The sequence below is a fragment of the Varroa destructor genome, unplaced genomic scaffold (genome assembly GCF_002443255.2).
Source record: "Varroa destructor unplaced genomic scaffold, Vdes_3.0 BEIS01000001.1, whole genome shotgun sequence".
In the NCBI taxonomy this organism is placed as follows: Eukaryota; Metazoa; Arthropoda; class Arachnida; order Mesostigmata; family Varroidae; genus Varroa; species Varroa destructor.
This window is the reverse complement of record NW_019211454.1, coordinates 74214268-74236306: the sequence shown is the minus strand read 5'-3', so window position 1 is coordinate 74236306 and position 22039 is coordinate 74214268. Positions and strand designations below refer to the sequence as shown.

Genomic DNA, 22039 nt, shown 5'->3' with positions numbered 1-22039 from the left:
ATAAAAAAAAATGTTAGACATTAGTGTTATGTAGGAAATAAAGTGAATCTTTATTCGATATAGTATGCCTGAATAATTCTAATAAATAAAATTATTTATATAAATTTAAGCCTTAGGTATGTCCCAGGCATAGAATCAATTGGTCAGCCGAATCTGTCAATCGGCCGAAGGCCACTCGATTTGCGTACGTCCTCCAAAGGTCGGTCAAGAACCGATCCTATTTATATGCGTCTCGACCAATTGCCCAACACTAAAAAAATTTCGTGTCCTGTTGTAAGAACGAACCAAAAGCCAACAGATCATAAACAAAAAAATCTAGAGTCGGAGATCCTTTGGAGAATATATTAAAACAGGTTGAAGTAAGAATTGCAAAAGGTAGCGAATTGGGTGAGATAGAGTACCTGCAACGAGTAAGGTATACTCGAATAAGCTTAGTTTTTGCTAGGCTTGGTGAACAAACCAGATTGCTTAGCCAACGGTAAAACAGGTGCAGAGGCAAAACCCCGAGGCATTCTGCTAGTAGCAACTATTAGAATCTTCTGTATATAGTTTTTTATGAATAGCTGTTAGCTTATCCATCCCCTATTTTTCCAATAGCATGTATATATATATATATATATATATATATATATATATATATATATATATAATTTGTTCCACTTCTGCCCTGGATTATCATGTATTATATTTATTTTTATTACCGTAAAAAAAATGTTCTTATTATGACTCAGAGTTGTTCATGAGAGCAAATGTTTATGCTAACCCCTGTTGATTATTTTTCTTTTCATCACCACTTATTAAAGAATCTTTTATGTGACATGAGTATAATGTGCAGGCTAAAAAAGGAAAAGTCTTGCCTCTTCAAGACTTTTGTTCTACTTTTTTTTAACGAAAGCGATTTTTTAATTGCTTAGGTAACTATAATTAGCGACATGCTAGCGCCAGGCCCTATGGCACAATAACGTCTAAATAGTTTTTGCCTTCCAGAAAATGAGCATAGGTTAAAGCTGCAAGACAACGACCATTACCTTAGGGGATAAGCTGTCATTTTTTTAAGGCTACATGTGAACAAATTCAAAAGCATACGCTCCAAATTGTTGACCAGGTAGTTAGCCAGGTTTTTTTAACGAATTTAGTAATGCTTTTACGCACAGGAAACCCCTGGGTAAACGTATTACATGTGGGAAAAACATGTGGCTCGACTATCATAGGTTAGCTTATTCTTTTCAAGACTGCTCTCCTTCTTTTGTATCCCGCTTCAAACCAGATTTCGTAGCTACCATAGCATGAATGGTTGTGAGGCATTAGGTATTTCTTTATACACCCGGTTTTAATCCACAATCGCAAGCAAGCTACTGCTTAACGCTTGGGTCTATCCTAAACACAATCCCATTAATCTTATTATATTCACGTTTTGAAATATAAAACTATTAAATACAATGTTTTTTTTTTATTCACGTTAGGCTGATAAGCGTTATTTGTCGTCTAGGTAAAATAGACTATATCGAGCTATAAACGGGACGGCTACTAACATCAGCTTATGAAAACAGGGATGCCTCACCATTACATGATTCTGCATCAACACTATTTTTTTTTATAAGAAATAGCAAAATAACACAGATAGTGAAATCAAGAAAAAACGCTGGTTTACGCTGTATAAGTAAATTCTTATTTATAAGAATTTACCTATACAGTTTTATAACATACGAACATATAATAGTACATATGATGCTGTAGCGTACTAATATCCTAGAGCTTTTCTTCACGGTTATATAGTTGACCTAGGTAATTATCTGCGGAATGGGCAAAGAATTAGGTTACAATGGGTCCCGTTCTCTTAAACAGCACACAAAAACGACATTTCTGCATGAGATGTTTTAGTAGAGCCTGAATCTGCATCGAAATAATTGTAATAATGCTAATCAATTTACGTAATATATTACTTTGCGGTTACTTTTCCGATAATCGCACGTTAGTAGATTAATATATTATATAAGCTTATAAATGTTGGCAGCTTTACGCAGTAAATACTATATATATATATATATATATATATATATACGTGAAAAAAAAACACGAGAAACTATGCGGAGCGTCTCTAAGGACATGTGCTTCCCTCTATGTGTCACAAAAGGATGGCTCTGCAAGGCTTTAACATGTGCTTCTATCTTAATCCACGGGGGGCGCTACCAGTTTCTCCCAGAGGAAAGATATTCCGATATACTGCTCATCTATGCGGGTAAGTAACGCAGCCAATTCATTATACGAAAAAACAAGACTGACCATGGAGCCGATATGACGGCGTTCGTAATCCGTATTCAGTCAGAGCATTCATTTCTTTACACGATAGGTACGAAATATTGTAGCTCTTCGGTAAAAGCAGAACGGATTGATTTTGCCACAGGGCTAAATTATTGCACTATCGGTTCGTTGTGGTCAGCTGTAATATAACATATTATTTGCAAAATAAAAAACTACGTAGACACTTAAATAGTCGGGTATCACACAAGCCATATAACCTCGTTATGCAGACCTACATATTTTTAATGAACCTAACCATAACTGTATAATATTCAAGTTCATACGTTCGGCTCCACTAAATTAACACTTCGGTCCGAGCTACGCTAACCATAGGACGCCTGTATTAAGGCTTCAAAACAAAAGTGCTAAAATAAATAATTAATATAATAAGCTTTCTTTTCTTTTAGACATTTCTTTTAGAATACAATTCTTATATATTTTATTTTATATGCTTATTTCAATTTTTGCAAACGTAAGGAATATGTAGAGGTATTGCATGCGCCTTGTTTCGTCTCGGCGATTCCTATCGAGCATAAGCCATAGTAAAACTATTATGGAATGAACACCTCAAACAATGGCTGTGACACGAAACTTCCGTTCACTGTGACAAAACATAATTAATTCATTCATATCCTCTCATAGAGAAACTACTACAGAAATAATGGATTCATGATCTCACCCATGAAGTGACGAGATAAAAAGGGGTTCATAGTAAAATGTTTATTTTTAACGGTCTGAAATATATGTATATATAAAAGGCTTAGCTTAGAATAGAAACATTTTAAAAGGTGTGCTGAACTACTAAAGCAGAGTGTTGGAATGTTGACATTCTTTTCCGGAATCAGGATCGAGCACAATTTATACTTGACATTCCCACCAACAACACCTGATATACTTAACAGTATATACTTTAGGCGAGGCAATAAGCTGCCCTCAGCCAATCGTGTTTGCTTCTTAGTGCTTTTGTCTGTATTATGTTGGAGCACCATTAGTAGGCACACATGATAAACTTCATCAAATATCAAAGAAATGTATCACAGAAGGCTTACTGCCATGTCTGTCCGTAGTGCATAACCTGTATAGTGGGGAAGTAAGCTGGACAAATACAAAATTACAATCTTCAAAAAATTTTCAGCCAAACGGATGACTAAGGTTGATCTAGGTGGTGCTTGCCTTCATTCTTACCCATTGAATGTGTTGTTAGCAAGCTTTGCAAGAAACGAATATGCGCTATCGTTCCTCCTAGTTTAACTGTACATGGCCCTTTTAAGAACACTGAAACATGGCACAACGTAGCTCGAAATTTGTAACCAGTACCAAGTACTACGGGGCTAACGCTTGATTTTCTTACAATAAACCCATGGGGGCCGAAGTAATACACCAATAGTTTTAAGGGAGATATAGCAAGTATTACAAGAAAACATCCTAAGAAAATGTTTCATTGTGCCAGAAGTATTGGTTACAAAGTGATGAGTAGATGCTGGTTATAAATGAAGGAGACCGTCTTTTACCTCTGATTATTATGATAATTCAATTTATTTAAGACAGTAGGTCTTTCATTGGAAAGCATTGCTTTTTTGCTTATTGCGTCGCTTCTTTAATTTTCCATTTGCTCACAATCTCGTGTTGTACCGTTGGCAAGCTCTGCGCTTGCTCTATAATATCGCTACCACCGTTCCGTTTAAATCAGAATGTTATCTTGCGTTCCGATGTCAAAGGTAAGCATATCAGGCGAAAAAAAAAACTTTTTCCAGTGTTAAAAACTGTCCAATTAACCCAGCAGGTTTGTTTCGCGTACACTAAACAATCTATAGCGAGGATCTATTGGCTTATCTAACCACTACATTCGATGAGAAGCGACTCAAGGCAATGCTTGTCGAGCTCAAAAGGCCCAGTGAAGTACGTTTTTTAGGCCGAAAAAGCTATGCTCGAACAGAGCAAGCCATTTTCAAGCGGCACTTTCTGCTACAACGTCCTTGTACTATACCTCACTAACACATCCAGCTGTTTCGGCAAATCTTTAGCCTCGGTACAAGGCGAATCACGGTTGTCGAGGGTACGATCTTGTGAACAAACATATCCACCTGTAAAGTCCAAACCCCAAACCAAATTTTGTGACAGAACGATGACGACAACTATGCACGATTCATAAACACTTGTTCCTAAACAAACGAAAAACTGTGAAGTGGAAATCACCATATTCTACGGACAACGTAATTTCTGTATAGCAGTGATAAAGCGATAAAGATACATTTTGAAGTCATCAAACATCATTTTTTAGTTTAAAAGTATTGCAATAGCGTGCTATCTAGACGTGCCTGTGCAATTGTTTTGTATGCTATTTCACTAGGTACCTTTGAGATGCCGAACTGGCTTAACGAAGCATTGAACCATCAATATCGGTTATCTTTTTGGAAATAATACTGTTACTCTGGAACTTGTTACGCTCCTAGCTCGACCGTCGGCCAAGATCATAATAGAGTCTCAAGATGGTCATAATTTACTAGTGACACACGCTTTGCACCGACAAAAAAGACAACGCATGTTAAATACGATCAGGAGCAAAATCCTGTCGTCAAGAACGCGATTGTCGCAGCTATTTCTGAAAAGGGTCAACGCGAAGTTCGCAAATTAGACTCTTCATATAGCTTTACCAGTTGCAATCTAGATTAACTGCATCTGGCGATCTCGGCGGTCTAAGGTCAAACAAGGGATCAGAAGTAAATGAGTCGAAATATAGACTTATTCTATCACCCCAACTCTTCTGTCTATAATCATTCCATATGCAACGTTGACCTCAGTGCACCCACTCGTTTCATGAGTGTACCCCTGTGCTTGTAGATTTAGTTACAAAATAGCCTTCTAAAAACACACGCTGTTAATTTGATTCCGTAAATATTAGAGGTGCATTATTATGAATAGCATTTGCTTCTAGTGCTAATTTCTAGAAACAACATTTTCTGTGATTTTAAGAGACAGCCAAGTCAATACGTAATCATACCCAATGGTATAAAGATACGTGCGTCGTTGTTATAACATTCAACATAAGAGTCAATGTTTTGCTAATCTGATTGGCGTTCGCAGGTTACCAAATAAGAGCAAAGTCCGAGTTTTTGCGTTAAAGCTAAGAAGTTCAAATTTTCTTTTGTTAGATTTATCGCTATTTTGGTCGCAACTAACTAAAATAGTTATATTAAATCGAAGTTCGAAGCAACTATAGTAACTTTCTGAAACGACACGATGTTTTTCACGTATCTTCAGCTTTGTCCATTCTGTCAAAGTTCAGAATTTACAAAGCCAGAATAATGAAAAAATATTGAAATAAGTTTAAAGATGCAACCGTATCGGATGGTATGCCGCTGAATTAACCTAAAAACTTTAAATGAAGCTAAACAGGCTGAACCCATGTAGTGTTCAACCTCTCTACTTGAAGTATTGAAGTAATACAATATTTACTGATGGTCGAAGAGGATGCGTCTGAAGTCTTTCACCCATTTTATAGCCCTACTGTTTTACAACAAGAAAATAGCAAGGAGAGTATTTGTTAGTTTTACTTTTCGCTTCAGTGGTTCAGTCTTATTCATGATATACGCATTTAGGAGTGCGTATTTCAAACGTGCTTAAAATATCGGCAATCTACTATCTTCCACCATTACCTGCCATCTTCCAACTATGAGGTCCGTTTTCTATTTTTCAAATTATTGAATAATTTACCTTTGTTCGTTTTAGCGGCGCCTGGAGACAAGTTGGAGGGGCCAAAGTGGACTATCGTGTGGTGGAAATCCTAATGAAAAATTTGGCCTCCTGAACGAATGGTATCCTTTTTTGTACATGAGGGTCCACGTACGGGGGTCTTGATATCAATCGAAACCCCTTGATAAACTGAATCTGTACACATTCTTATACCTAAATTTATATTCTCACACTAAAAGACGCTGATGGCTAACACATTTCACCTCGATTTGAGATGACATTTGTTGTCGCCGCTGCTGTAATACCGCTGAGTACCAACATAGTGAAGACAACTAGGGGATTTGTCGTTCAATTCAAATCAATCCGTGTACAACTAACCACTATTATAGCAACAATTAATTAACTAAACCAATCTAACACATATCATTTAAATACTTTATGTCTGTTTGCTCGACTAAAGTGATCATTATTGTTAATGCAGGAGATGTGATGGTGCACTGTGCAGTTTACGCACGATTAGCACTTGACGTCTATTTTATGTCGGCTGGGCCTGAAGTTCAGCCGCGCCGGTTAGACCTAATTTCGTCGAAGTTGCTAGTCTCTGAAGATTCACTTCGAATCAACTTAGTGCTGATAGAAGAGAGCGGCTAATACCATCGGATTCTCAGGCCGAAATCATCCTAGTCAGGTTTCCCGGCTCTCCCCGGACGATCTAGCTTTCTGCGCATAACTCTTCTTATGTTTTTTGAACTTGACGAAGCATCGTGTGACATTTTGCTTAGCCGTAATTTTGTGGCCCATTCTTTTTCCTTCGAAACCTCTATTGCCAAAATTTCGCTAGCCTCCAACGTTCTTATGATTGAATGTTGAAGGTTGTGAACTTCCTTATACTATTTCCTAGAAAATGATGCACAATAGTGTACACTATTAATATGCCAAATTTGAGCAGAAGTGGGCTATAATTCATGCTTCTGACCTAATAGTATAACCTTCTAACATGGAAGCCTACGTCGAGGGTGTCGTCTTTGGCACGCACCGAGAATTTAGGAATATGATGAGAACGGCCGTTGTCGTAAAGGCCGTGTCACAGCGTCGTGAGAAATCGTACAGAGGTCCTATACAAGTGTACGCAAATGTACAAATCATATAGAATTGACTAAACCAGGCAATTCTAGTTTCGTTGCTTAAAGAAAAAAAAAGAGCGAAAATTGTTAAGGTCGCATAAAACGGCAATTAAAGAACAGTGTTTGTATTTATTTTTATTATTGCAAACATCTATACTATTTAAGATTATGTGAATCTTAAACTTATTTTTGGAAATGGCATTTATGTGCATATTAAGACACTTTTTACTGACTTGCATCTTCTTGGAGTTTTTGAACACTTTCTAAACGCTTCCCAAATCGGAGCACTGCATCTGTTTCCTTTAACCTCAATGGAAGAAACACATATTTGCACGTATTTTTAGACCAGTTCTTTATCAACTTTCTCTTCTTTGTTTCCTTGCAAAGAAGAAAGAAAAGATGCCTTATTTCCTTATAAATGATGAATTGTCGACGAAGTTATGATCTTAGTACATAAAGGGGCCGATGAGCAGTTGCGAGGACGTAGGTAACAGATCACGTCACCTTTGCCCTCATTTTAGTCGCCGTATTTGCAGTTTAGTGTTAAAACGGCGTGCTCCTCTATGCATGCCTTGTAAATCCATGAATGCCCGGCTGATTCTGTTGTGGCCGGCCTCTCGAGGGTTCAGTCTAATGTGGTTTGCTCATCTGTCTTGGATGGGAGGTTCACTGTATCATGCGACACTGTGATAATTTTAAATAGCGCATACAGGACGATGAAAGGCGTGAGCACAGTAGCACAGGAAAGGCGACCCACCCTGGTTTTCTCGGTAATAGCTAGAGGCTGTTTTCTGTCTGTCGTGGTGTGTTGGTTTGTGTGCCCACCGTATGTGTGTATGCATATGCTATGTGTGGGTAGACGGGTGAGCCTGTTTCAACAACGATGGTTCGCTACCTTCTCCCACCATCCACAGAATGTTATGAGGGAAAGGAAGGAACGGGCGGCAGCAGCAACCAGAGCTTTCCCTTCGACTCAAATCAGTAGCGACGAGTGAGAGAGACTACGACGTAGGGGTTGAAGCTTCCCGCAAGCACTTTTTCCCTCTCCATTCCCCCTCTCCACTTTCAGTAACGTGTTCGTTTCGTTTTTCCTCACGTCGAACGGAAGGATAGATACCACGAGGTAGCCATTTTGTCCCTTTGACGAAGTGGAAAGAGAAGTCACCGACAGGGATTTGGCCTCGCCTTGGACGAGTCCATAAGGCGACGGCGGGCGGTTAGGCTGGAACAAACTGGCAACTCAATGAAATCAGCAAATTTTAAGCGATCATCCTGTTGCTCAACAACGTTAAGGGCTGCTGTGATATTTCCACAATTACAATGCGTGACGAATAGCAACACTCGCCTGAGTAATTAGCGGCAAAAGCAGAAGGATAGGAAACATGCGGTGATAGTCTCAGCAGTTTTGATAGTTTTTGTGATACCTCAGGCTTTGACGCATGACGAAACATACTCAAAATAATTAATTGGCTCACCTTCGATTTTTAGGAGAGTGCCAACTGTGGTTTAAGGAGTGTAAAAAAAAAAAAAAAGGTTTTGAGTTAACGTCTCATTCATCGATATTTAGTGTTCCGTTTGGAGTGCTTCCCGTTTTTGTTTCGGCTGCTAGCTCTTAAATTGCCGATTTTGGCGCGCCGGATCCCGAACCGCCGCGCGTGGTGCCATGCTGTGGTCTGAGGCGTGCGCGGCCTGCCTTCTGCGTCAAACCTTGGCATGCAGTTTACGTTGCCGATGAACATACGCTTCTGTTATGGTCAGTTGTGATGCTGGCTCCGCCGTCGGGGTCGTCTAAGGATGTCGCCTCATGCAGACGACGGAACATTACAGTTCTGTTCTCCTGTACGCAAGCCCATTTCGTTAAGTCACATCGGCAGTCAAATTCTATCGTCAAACTTTAAGTACCTCAAAACAGTGGACGGCTTTATAAAACTCATTCATGTGGTAAGTTATCCTTTTTTTTAACCTGCAAACGTACTTGGTAGCACTTTTTTCTAGAAAATAGATTGCTTCCTTTATGCAAATAAAATTATTTTTTTTACTCATCTTTTTTGACACATTGCTATTCATCTATCAAGACCTTCTATCCTGCAATATACTTTTTGGACATCTTAACCCTACGCTTTGTGTAACCTATCTTGCCTTTAATTCAGTCCGTTACAAAATAAGTATTTAGACGCCTGCTTGGCTTTACTATTTTGAAGGAAGAGCATACAAGTTGTAATGCCATCTGGCGGAAACCATCACATCTTTTTTAGCATCTAGAGTCTATAATATGTCAGTTAGTCGTCGATTTCTCGAAGATAGAAACGTTGCTTACCCTTATTTCAGTAGAGTAAGCAATGGTTCCAATAGGCCAATAGAATACAATGTAAACGTTTTATATGGTTATTTATTTACGTACTTATCTGCATCTCGTTTTACGAGGGGTGTATCCTCACTTCGTTGTTCCCACGTGTTTCTTTTAACAGAAACTGGGACCTGTCCTACCGTGATAAGAGTCTATGAATCATGTAAATAGTTAGTTCTGTACTACTTTATAGGAAAGGAAGTTAAGCAACCCTTATAGTTAAACAGATCTTACACCACCTCTAAATAGAGATATTCTTTCGCTATGCCCGCCTTAGTCACGACTTATTCTTGCTGCATTGCTCTGTGTATTTCTGCGATGAACATGACTCGAGCGAATGCAAAAATGGGAAACCAGGGAACATCACTGACAGCGGGTGTACGTTTCGTCTGTACTTTTTCTATATATTCGATATACAGGTGCTGTGTCTATATTGCGGGGTAAGCATGTTAAATACCTGTCATCCAACAGCGGTGAATAACCAGCAGCTGCCTGGGCATCTTTCGTGTACCTCGCGTCAAATCAACTTTATCCTAACGCACCTATCGGCGTTTGTACTGCACTCCGTCATCCTACTTTCCTACCTCCTATCGCCACTCAGTAGCGTACTTCTTCCAAGTACAATTCTGGTAAGTAAATTAAGATTGGAGTCCTGCATGTACAATGGTTTCTGATAATCATTGCAGCATGCCAAAGCCAAACACGGAGACCAAAAACACTAAACTCTCTACGAGCCTTTTTCAATGCGTTGGCAAAATACACAGTCAGCTACTGTTCGTCTCTAAACGTAGGCTAAGGTGAATCCCGATTGCAGTGGAACTACAATAGACCTCATCGCTTAATATGTACATAAGAGATGGTAAAGTATGAAGAAAAGCGTTATGTATAATCAAGACAATTCTATTGTATTTAAACGATTGGGGCTTGGATCAGTGAGCTTTGTGAGCGTCAGTCGTTTCTTCTGTTAGGAGCAGCGGAAACAGAGAGCCATAGGCGCAACATTCACGGAACTTGACTCTTGAAAACAACCGTTACCTAGAAAAGAGCCATGCCAGCATGTTTGCCACAGAATCTTATAACAACCAGTAGTTCATTTTCGAAAAGTCTGTTAAACATGTCTATGTCTTTGGCCTATATGGCTCCAAAATATACGGTTACATGGATTAGAATTGGGGTTATTTTTGCAGAAAAATTCATGGTTTTGATTAGAGGAGATGATACCACATAATCCTTAAGTACCAAACTAGCTAAATCAGAGATTACGTTTTTTTGTCACAGAGCCCCATCGAGTTCTGCGGGGCTATGCGAAGCAGGGTTCTAAATATCCCAAATAATTATTTGAATTTCCCTGTTAAATAAGCAATCGATGGTATCCAGTTTCATATGTACCTGAATGGCGGTATCCTGTATAGTCCAACATATCCTGTATAGGCCAATGTCGCCGCGAGGCGTGTTATATGAGTCAAGGTTCACAGACTTAATTTACAGAAGATTAACAGAGATTAATTTACAGAAGTGTGTCTCTATGCTGTACTTTTGATACCATTAATGTGGTTACTGTTACTACGATCTACATCTAGTTTCGGTCAATTTGAAGGGGCTAAACTAAGTAAGAAGTGCTACTCGATTTTTATAAGCGAATCTGGCGGACTTTGACATCGGGAAGCTCTTAAACTAGTTGAGCTAGAATGATGAGTTAATATGTATTATAGGTGCTCTTTTTTAATTTTCATACATTTGTCTCGGCGTTTTGACGTTCAGCTTCTGGATACCTGTATATTATATTTCCAATTATAAGTAAGCCGATAATAGGATGTGCTTGCCTACTAGTTATTTTTGCAGGACATGAAAAGATCCGTAATCACACGGATGCAAATTGGGCGAATAAGTAGGTTAAAGCCAATCTCAGATATTTCTCTGCCCACTCCAGGAAAAAATTAAGAAATGGTGATGAAGTGGAAGCAATGGTCACCAAGTGATCGGATTGCGTGTTTTTAATTGCAGTATTAACGGTTCATGAAGCTTCTAATGACCTCGAGATAGCGGGTTGCGTTCTTTGTTTCATTTTCGGCGAGTATCTTATCGTAACAATCCCTGATGTCTATTGCAAGTACCTCCATTCGTCTGAACCTAATAGTATCCAACAGTAGTTCACACTGCCATCGAACTCGATTTCTTTCAAGGACGCTACAGCTCTCTCGTTTGGTATCTCTCCGGCTAGCGGCAGAGATCGCTTGGTCTTTGGTGTCCGTATGCTCCAGGCAGATTTTTCGTTTCGTCCAAGAGATCCCTTAAAGCTCAAGCTCTGCAATCTCCTTGATTGCGGCAATGCGTTTTTCGCATTGGATCTTGACATTTAGTTGCAGACCTCGCTAACATTACGCATTCCAATCCCCGCTCTTGCCCCATTCATATGCTACATTTTCGCTTAAAACGCCCTTGTCTAATTTCACCACATTTCCGCGGGACTGTGGCCTTCGAGGAATAAAAAAAAAAAACTAAAAGATGTTTTTCCACCACTGGCTTCTCCTGAAATGAACTCAGTCGACCTTTACCCACAAGTCTACAGTAGACTGGAATATTTACCAGGTAAATTACGTCTGCTCGCAACGCTTAGTTCAAAAGTTATTCAATTATCTCAATTTGGTCACTAATAAATTTGCTACCTTTAAATTGTGTACTACAGGCGAGATACAGCAAGAAATATGACAGAGCATAGCCCTTTGAATGGACAGGGGGGTACTCGGTTACTCACTAAGTCCTCGCAAATGCTATGAAACCGAGAGCTTTATGTACGCAAAACGAGGACGTGGTTTACGGAAGTTGGGTATTTTTTGTCTCGGTTGCAATACGTGCGTAGGCTAGAATGACAAGCGAGACTCGTAGGTCATTGCGGTAACCTTCCTATTTTGGGAAGGAAAAGGTGTTCTCGTATATTTAACACTGCGAATGAAACAAGATCGTTTCTATTGCGGCGGCTATTCTCTGCTTGAATTGCATATGCTTGCCTGCGTCACTTGAGGCGTTTCACGGAGTTTTCCACTTTCGTAGTACTTGCTTCTCCTCTGTGGCGTCTGGGTAAAGACGGAACCAGCGAAGCTTCAGCCGACAGCCCAAGAAATACTTCTTGATATCTCAGATCGACTTTCTATTTGCCCCTTTTCTTTTCAGTTCTAGGAATTTATTTACAACATATCAGAGACCAACAAGCTATTTGAGATCGTTGCGCTCTCGATCGGTTCCAAATCGCTATACGCGGCATATGTAGAAAGGTCACGACGCATAAGCTATAAGTAATGTCAAACAGTCAGTTGTTTATGTCGTGCTGGTTAGTCCCCATTGGCATTGGATGTTTGCTCCGTTCGACATCGTTCTCCTAGGCCGGTCGTGATCAAATATGCACTCCATGGCTATAAGCTTGCAATAAATAAAGAGTAAAAAACAGACTAGAGAGGAATGCATAATCCCCAGCGAGTTTACATGAATCGTATCGTATCGTAGCGTATCGTATACAGTAGCCAATAATTCCATCCACAGCTGCGAGCCGATCAAACTGCGCCAATGTTTACACGACCTAAAAGAAGCTGAAAAACCTCGTACCAGGGTACGCAATACCAACATCAGACGTAGAAATCGACCCTTCGAAAGGAGACGGGCAGAATTCCGTAAAGTTTTTGTAAAGTAAACACGTAGTCGTATTACACAATCAGTTCAATCAAAGGGATGAAGGCGGTCAACGTAAGATTTTTCCGTTAGTTATATAGTCTTGGACTGCATTTTCGCATGAAGCAAGCACAAGAGGTGATTACCGCGTGAACAAAAAAAAACATCCAAAGATATGCACTTTTCAATTGGGATCCATCGTTTGTGGCTTAAAGTGCGACATAGTCAAAATATAGCCATCAAAGCAAGACTCTGTCCGCATTGGATACTCAACTTGAGTGACTAGTGCATTAATTTATCATTAATTTGGATTCGTTTTTAGTACGCTACAGTATTTACATTCTTACAACTTATTATAACTAACATTAACATTGCTATGTTTCTATTTTCCATACAAGGGTCCTCTTTCCACCAGAGGTATGCTAAGTTACCTTCTCAGAATAATTTTTCTGTTTTCGATGGTTGCCTTTGCAACTCTGCGATACAAGATTGGAAGTATCGCTAAATAAGTTACAAAGCCCCAGTTACCAAACGTGGTATGATATTACTTTTCGGACACATTGGCGATGTTATGTTACCTAAAGTCAATTAGTCCAGCAGCCATATCAATGTCAGAGCCGCATTTACGATTCTGTAATTTTAGCTGGTGGTATAGAAGAAACATCAGTCAGTCATGTTTCTGAAACTAAATGCAGATAAATACCGAGATAAACGTTATAGGTTCAATCAAATAAATGCACGCATTGTGGCTATCACATAGCAAAATGTATATTTCAGTATCGAGGTACTTTAGGTTCGAGGCAGTTCCTGGTCCGACAGATTTTTCGGCGAAATGATAAGTACGCCGATTGCCCGTGCAGTGCGGTAACGAAACTAAAGTAAATTTTAATAATAGACATCTGCGTTTCGAATCTAAATGATTGCGCCGCAAGCGACTCTTATCGGTGAACCGCGAAGTTTTGAAAAGGATGTTTTAAGGATACAGCCAGATTAGTATTATATATTGTGATAATTCACAAGGAAGCTATTAAGAAAGGTAATGTCTACCTTAAGATAAATATCCACTGTACTTATTATTATTATTATTATTATGACAGAATTGTCCGGCTTTGTACATTCTGGATTTTCTCAAACGGTTATAAATTTGTACGGCTTAGAGTCAAGAACAGTTTTAAATCTTCATATCGCGTTTTGTAAAAGGCATATTCAAGTCAGATTAAAAAAATTGTCGCAAATACTGAAAGCTTAAGCATAGGCCAGATCTCGTCTGCGTTAGGCTATTATTCAACGGAGGCTGCTAGCGTGGTCTCGATCATAACAATTAACAGCTGATTGTCGAAGTCGGCTCAGATCAGACAACAGCAAATGAAATTACCTATGTCCAGTGGACACTACTAGGATAGCCAATCGTTTCGTATTTTCGACAACTCAAAAATTTCATAGGCGGATTCGTGACGATATCTTAGAGAAGGCCGCTCAGACACTCAACGATAAAGCTTCCTTGAATCACGGTGGAAGACTAACTTCCCTAGCTAGTGTTCTTCGAATCCTACTCTAAGAAATGTCACAGCTTAGATGATCTAAGAGAAATGATGCTTTAGTCTGGAAGAATAAAACGATTTAGGAAACGTTTAGATCGCCTAAACAACGATCTGTGTAGATTGATTGTAGAAATCTAGTAAAAATTTTTATCACGAATTGCTTTACACCGTAAAGACGAACACACGCCAATGCTGCAGCCACTTTTGAAACCTAACGCGTTATTCCGCGCAGGGCGAACGCTTACATGTGAGTTAACACAAGATAATTGATAAGAAATCTCGTAGAAACTATTTTAAATAAAAGAAATTCCTTGGAATCCTGGTAAATTCTATTCCCTTTTAGGACATGATGATGCTCTATGTATTCAATGGAAATAGCACAAAAACCTAACGTGGCGGTTCTTCATCAGAGATACTTCCCACGACGAGTCCCTGTCATCGTTGCTACATACCACGTCAGTATGATCGTTCCACTTGAGGTCTGTTCTTTCACAGAGATAAATACGTAACGAACATTCAGCGGCAGCTAGACCTTTTTGGGCCTCACAGCTTGTGCATAGACATCGTTTGTGTCTACTCACCGTCAGCTTGGCTTGTTTCACAGAATACGATATGTCCTTGATGCCAGAAGGGTCCGCTGAAATGAACATCTTCGTCCATTAGTACCATAGGTAATTAATAGCGACTATTTTGTAAAACATGCCACATTCGTTCGAATTTTTGTTTTCACGCCATATCAACTCTTTCACTCGTGTATGCTCACTGTCCTAAGGTATGTTTTTTAAGGTTTAAAACAAATTGCTTTTAAAATATGAAAGCTATAGCCTTGTTTTAGATATCAACTTATAGGGCGGCTTTTGGTTTCTGTGGAGCGGAAAATATCAATGAAAGCATTAGCCGTTCACGGCAATCTGGTGACGATTGGTGACTCAGTGACACAAATTTGTTTATAGCTACGCGAAGCATACATGTAAAATATCACACTCTCTTTTTACTTATAAAACATGTACAATACAGAATATTATTATTTGCTATTATTAATTTCTAAATGCACACTGCACTGCAAAACACGACCCGTTTTAATAAATATAGTATGGAAACAATACCATAGTGTTCTTCTTTGCCTACTGACTCGACATCTTCATATATATAGTTCAGCGGGGTCGACAATAAAAAAACGTCGCGCTTTTTGCCCTTATATAGGTTATTGAATTCGAAATTAATACAGTTAGTATAAACTTCTTCGATAGAGAGGTATATGAAGAGAGCAGGGTAACGTTCTTAAAGTCACTTAAAAATGTCATTTATAATACGCGCGCCCGTACATGGAACGGAGTGAAAATGTCGACGGGCCTGTTGCCAGAGTGGACACCTATCATTTTCCGAAATGGATTTTCTAATTCATAATTGAAGCGAGAAGAATTACTGATGAACATGTTAAGTCGTGCCCTGTCGAAGAAACAGATAGCAAGAGAAATTGCAGTGAGTAGAAAACACAATGCTCTGTAGGTTAACGAAAGGAAAACAAACGTTTTTTCTTTGTTTTATATATGTGTACCCAGAGAAACATTAAATTTTGCAATGCCCCGAACGAAAACCATAAGCAAGACACCGAGAAAAGCCAAGTCCAACCGGATATAGAGGCAGGAAAAGCTTTTCTGATTGCTCGGTTATTTTCGCGACTATCCTATTGTTACGCTTGTTGCTTTCAAAACTTGACAACTTATTACCAACACAGCAATGCGGGATATATGAAAAAGATTGCCATTGACAAGATGAAAGTCAATGGTTGTATAAAAATATATATGAAACCTAGCAAATAGATTCTGTCTAGAATCCGTCGTAAAGGTTCACAGAAGAACCGAATGAAGTTAGGACTTCTCGTACAAACTATAGTCATGTTCATAATAAAAAAAACTTTTACCATTAGTGGACATGAAAATCTTAATTGAGCTGTTGTGGTCTAGGTTCGAACCCGGGCACAGACAGACGTCGTTTCGAGTTGGGAGCCAGCCGTCTGATAGAATGCCTAACGGTGTTGCCGGACGTAAAATTCGAAGCATGGACGTATTATAACTGTAATGTGTTACTTTAGAAAAGTATGCAGCTTTTACCATGTCCAGTTTAGGACTGAAAAGGTTGGAATTCCATGATTTCTGGGGAAGCTCATTTCATTTAATTGAGTCACCTGACAAACCGTTCCCAAGTTACTTTTTGTTCTTTGTACAGCGTTGTACAGACCGGGGGTGTTAAAAGACCATGATACCGGTGCTCAATTTTCTATGTCGTTGTTGTTGAGCTAAATAACTTTCTAAGAAACGTATATGAAATACATCTTCAATTTGTCAAAAAGCAGTATTCTTTTCTTTTTCTTTATAAGAAAAACCACGATCCTTCGTATGTTTGAAACAACACTTATTTTATACAAAATTCGTATATTTACACCGCATCGCGGCCTCTAAGCTGGCAATTCCTGGCCTCTTCTTAGTCCCAGGAATAGCAGCAGAAGCCATTATTTTCTTCCTGGACTTTATGAAAGAGGGAATATCACACCAGCTATCCTTCCTAAAGTCTAACTAATTAGCTGCATGGACTGGGTCACAAGTTTCTCCGGCGTATGGCTTGTTGATGTCCACTGGACTCATTGCCCCCTTCATGATAACTTAGTGGGTAACACGTTTGCCTGCTAATCCGTTTTGATCTCGGTTCGAACCCATCGTCTTGTGAAATGCCTAGTGGCGATACCGGATTCGAAACATAGAGAAACTGAACGAGCTTATATACTAACTTCATATAACTAAACTGTTTAGGTTAACAATTTAAGTTTGAATATTTAATTGACTGACTTGCCTGCAATGAACACAGGAGCTGATAGCGGGTTGCATCTCATTTACGTGTGGATTGAGCTCTTCGATCCTACTGATGTCAGCAATGGCCTTGCTCGATCTTCCCGCTGGCGTCAATACAGGGATCGGCACTGCACTGAGCCTCAGTGAACGTACAGACAACGCATCTCTACAACAATTACTCAGCACTCAAAGTATTGAGAACACACTCTCCACCTCGGTTAGTACCAGTCAAACCAGCATCTGGCTATAGACGATATATCATAGCTAAATAATACAATCAATATTGCGTTCATCATTTATATAGTATCTGGTTTGCGTTTTTACGTTGTAAAAATAGTTCATTTAGCCAATGCCAAACCCCCTAGCTGCGGGTTCCTTGTGCGCGTCAAATGCAAACTTCAATATCGGCATACAATCTACATAAGCGGAACATTAATGATCACTCTCTGGCTTATTTCGAAAAGTGGGCATACACTTGACTTAATTATTTCTTTTTACTTTATACTATGGGTCAACATATACTTTAGTTAGCAGTATCCACCAACGTAAAACACGGCACATAGCTACAAGCGACTTGTTTTTTCGCTACATTTACGGCTAAGAGTCAGATATTTGTTTGTTTGTTTATTTATTTATAGTAGCGATTTAACTTCACAAATTCTTGAAATTACCAATTTCAATAATACGTTCCATTATCTATCGCTCAAGATACTCCATGATAAATTGCGTCAAACGCTATGCACGTGGGTTAGAGAGAAGTCTGGGGGATACCGACAGTGGATGCAAGGTTTCTGCATAAACATCGTTTAAACAGTAAATTGGTTTCGGTTGCTCCGAGGCTTTGTTAAATGATTATCACACATATGCTTGTCAAAATTTATTTTTAGCAAAAATGCTCAGAAATGTGTCAAACCGGAACCTTTTCCTCTTTACTTGATCACATATATTGTGTCGAGTACGTCAATCGTGGGTCCGAGCTACTAAACCCTGGCTCTCTCAACCAGACCTAGGGTCAAAATTAGGTCTAGAATTATTCTAAGTGGAGCTTTACTTTGGGCTCCGATAAAATACTTCTATGATAACGCTTCGGACGTTCAACAACAAATTAGCGAGAATGACCAAATTGTAAAGCAGCTACGGCATATATAAATGTGCATACGTCCATGTCCTCTGATACAGAAGACGCTAGTCAATCATCATATTCAACGTGCTTATCACGTTATTTTAAATATATTGTGGTGACGAGTTGCAACTTACTTTTATGTTTACGCGTATGAGGCACACAAGGCTTAAGCATTCTTAATATTCTATATACAAACATTATCAAAAATTTATCAAAGTCATTTTTATAAACACTGCACTTAAGCATATCTTGCAAGAACTAAGTTAATAATTCGATAGTAATTTTACCAAAATATTGAATAGCATCCATTTTTTGAAGTGTGGATAAGTTCTAGATAATCGCCACGGTTAGAAATTGCAGTTTGTCACCTCATTTGTTAATGTTCATTATGGAGTCTGAGAATGCACGGATGATTTAGTTGATAAATTTTTATGAAACCTAGAAACACAACTTAGTTTTAAGCTTAACAACTCTTTTTGCAACAATTTTGGCTTCGTTTTTGCGGTTTATGTAAAACAAAGTTACCTAATTGATCATCTAACTACTGAATGAATTTTTTCAAAACTGCTTTTTCTTTACCTATATACATCCAGCTTAAGAACATACCAGTCAAGCATGTACATACAGCAGGTACATGTTTCGACTAGGATCATGTTTGACTGACACTAACACGTTGTGAACATATCCGATTGTCAACAAAGGACAGACTGTCCTATCGCTTGCCTAGTTGCCGCCCTTGTTTGTATAAGCACAAAACCTATATTTCGGCCTACCTTCGTACGTGATCGATAATCGAATAAAATTAACCCGTTTATGAATCTATTCTTCTTTGACACTGTTCTGCCAACAATGACAGTATACCGGGCGGATATTTGTACACTTTATTCTGCATAGAACTATGCTAGGCGTACTTTTCCTGTGAAACATGGTCCTATACAATTTAGCTGTTTAGGAAGATCGACAGTGCAACGCACTCTTTCAATGTTATTTTTATTCTATCCTTTATCCACAATTTAGAATAATTGTAGTCCTGAAGGAAAAAGTCACCTATGTAGTCAAGACTGGATTAGGTCTTAGGCATTTTTACTAGTCAGCTAAACTTCCTAACAACTTTACCTAAATGTCACAAACCTTTAAGTTCATTTGAATGCTGTTCAAAGGAAAGGAAAGGAATAATTACCGCACATAAAACGCACATTTCATCTATACATTGCCTATCGGTTATTATTATCTTATGATAAATCTTCCAATAAATCATTACGGGTGCTATTTTCTTTTATTCATGATTCGACAAATTTTACAAAATGGCCTATATTCGGACGCACGTTAGGGCTCGCTTGGCTCAAACATTTTGTATATGAGATAATAATAATAATAATGTGATCAATAGAGTTTTTGCAAAACATTGGGGTTCGTTTCCCTTACGCGTGGACCGAACCATATTACTGCATTTACAGAAATCGTTACGGTTGATACATACAGAGATTTTTACGTGTAATGCTTCAACTCAAAAAAGTCAGTCGTGAATCGAGAAAAAAAACAAGAATAGCGTTTTGTTCCCGGGATTGAAGTATACAATCTATACACATTTATAAAAACTTTAAATTTGTGCCTCTTATTAGCAAACGTGCTCGTACATAATGATAGCCAACATTTAAGACTTCCATAATTAGAATTATCTTCCGTGTATCTTTTTTGAGTAAAAATTAGATTTCATACGGTAGGGGCCTTAATGAATTGCACTTGACATTCTCGGAACTAGTTTAGTACTGTTGTTTTCTTTTCTTTTTTTTTTTACTTAACTGAGTAATGATGTCTGACTTCATTTAGATATCCATAAGCACTTTCTTAAATAGGTAAAACATTTCTCTCATCGTCTACGTACAGCTTTCATAACCCACTTAGTTGCAGCAAATTGTAAACCCTAACGAAACAAGCGTCAAATTGTAGTGGCCCTATTCGTAGTTACTAGCCACAGATAATAACATAATAAGCCACCAAATGAGCTTTTCACTTTCATTCACCAGTATATTATTTATCCATTGTTAAGAGGTGTGGTCGAAAATTCGACGATAATAACTTGTCTTCCAGATGATACCATAGTTTTTTTTTTTTTTTTACTTGACAGGCATTGGGTATTACGACGTCGCTATTATGCATGGCATGCATTCTCCGTAACTACATATCACTGCGGCGAAACATCAACTACGACCTGTTGCTCAAGCCAACGGCCTGAAACTGCTAGTCAGTCTCTTTCGCATTTTCATACCTATTCATATTTTACCAAACGAACTACTTCTACTTTGGACTGCAAATGACACAAATAGAGAAGACTGTAAACACGAAAAGACCAACTCTAGTTGAAGCATTACAAAAAGGACACTAGGCCCAAAAAGGATGAATGAGAGCGGCACGGAAAAAATGCAAGGACAAGAGGCAAAGGAAGACGGGAAGCAGAAAGTCAGAAGTTAGATGACGTGAAATGACGTTCTCCGATTTAGTTAAGATACCGGCCAAACAACTCACTAGAGTCAATCAACTATATATATATATAAAGAGGAAATAGGTGCGCAGGAGCACTGCAGAAAATTGACGACTAGGTGGTAGGTGGTTCAAAGAAGACGGTTGGTGGCACAGGCCAGATGACACCTATATGGTTTGTTGGTATGTTGACCTTGACATTGTTTGCTTGTGACATAAAAGACATGAGTTTGACACAAATACAAAAAAGAAATGGCAGTTCTGACCATATATATATATGGCTTTGATGTGAAATCTGCTCATGAACCATATATTGTATAAATACTTAAAAAAGCATCATTTGCGCCTTTGCGCCTACCTATGCGAAGTGTGAACGGGGGCGCAGTAAAGTATTATTGACAGGCCACGGGTGTGGAAATAGAGCAAGAAGAATAACTGCAGACAAATACCGTACAATATAACACATGTAAAGGAAATTAAGATTAGAGAATTAAGGCAGAAAAGGCCATGTAATAAAATAAATAAGAAAAATCCAAGGACGTTTCAAAGGACGATCTTTGGTGTTCTTTTTCTTTTTCAGTGTAGTGGTAACAGCCACACGAAGGGCAGTAGGCACAGGGCATTTACTCGTGTGGCCTGCTATAAGATTAAGCAAAAGAGAGGCTCTAGGGAGACGGTGTAAATCGCTTTTGCTTTTTATCGTGGCGAGTAACGCAGTGATGCCAATACGAACTAACGGTCACCCAGCTAAGCGATCGAAAACGAGTGAATGGGAAATACGCAGCAACGCAGAACCGACAGTTAGGATTGGGGGCAGTCATCCGTCTAGACCTCACCATAGCATGTTGTGACATTTTCTTTCAAGGCTTTGAGGCTTTTGCTTTTACATCTCAACGCGCAAGCCTTCGCTTTTAAAG

At 38.8% G+C, this 22039-nt stretch overlaps 1 protein-coding gene and 1 long non-coding RNA gene across 3 annotated transcripts; one reads left to right on the top strand and one right to left on the bottom strand.

Annotated features, from left to right (window-relative positions):
* Positions 1 to 3820: 3820 nt before the first annotated feature.
* LOC147759089 (uncharacterized) lies at positions 3821 to 17649 on the bottom strand. Of its 2 annotated transcripts, XR_015323738.1 has the most exons (3): positions 17520 to 17649; positions 15251 to 15306; positions 3821 to 4385 (listed from the first exon to the last, which is right to left on the bottom strand). It is a non-coding gene; the product is annotated as an uncharacterized LOC147759089 (long non-coding RNA). The 2 variants fall into 2 exon arrangements; XR_015323734.1 differs by lacking the exon at positions 17520 to 17649 and having other exon boundaries at positions 15251 to 15352.
* On the top strand, positions 8215 to 21673 carry LOC111242883 (uncharacterized). Its single transcript, XM_022787800.2, has 4 exons — positions 8215 to 9059; positions 9885 to 10094; positions 17535 to 17735; positions 20770 to 21673. The coding sequence occupies exons 1-4, from the start codon at positions 8913 to 8915 to the stop codon at positions 20875 to 20877; spliced, it is 666 nt and encodes a 221-aa protein (XP_022643535.1). The 5' UTR covers positions 8215 to 8912; the 3' UTR covers positions 20878 to 21673.
* The last annotated feature ends 366 nt before the right edge of the window (positions 21674 to 22039 follow it).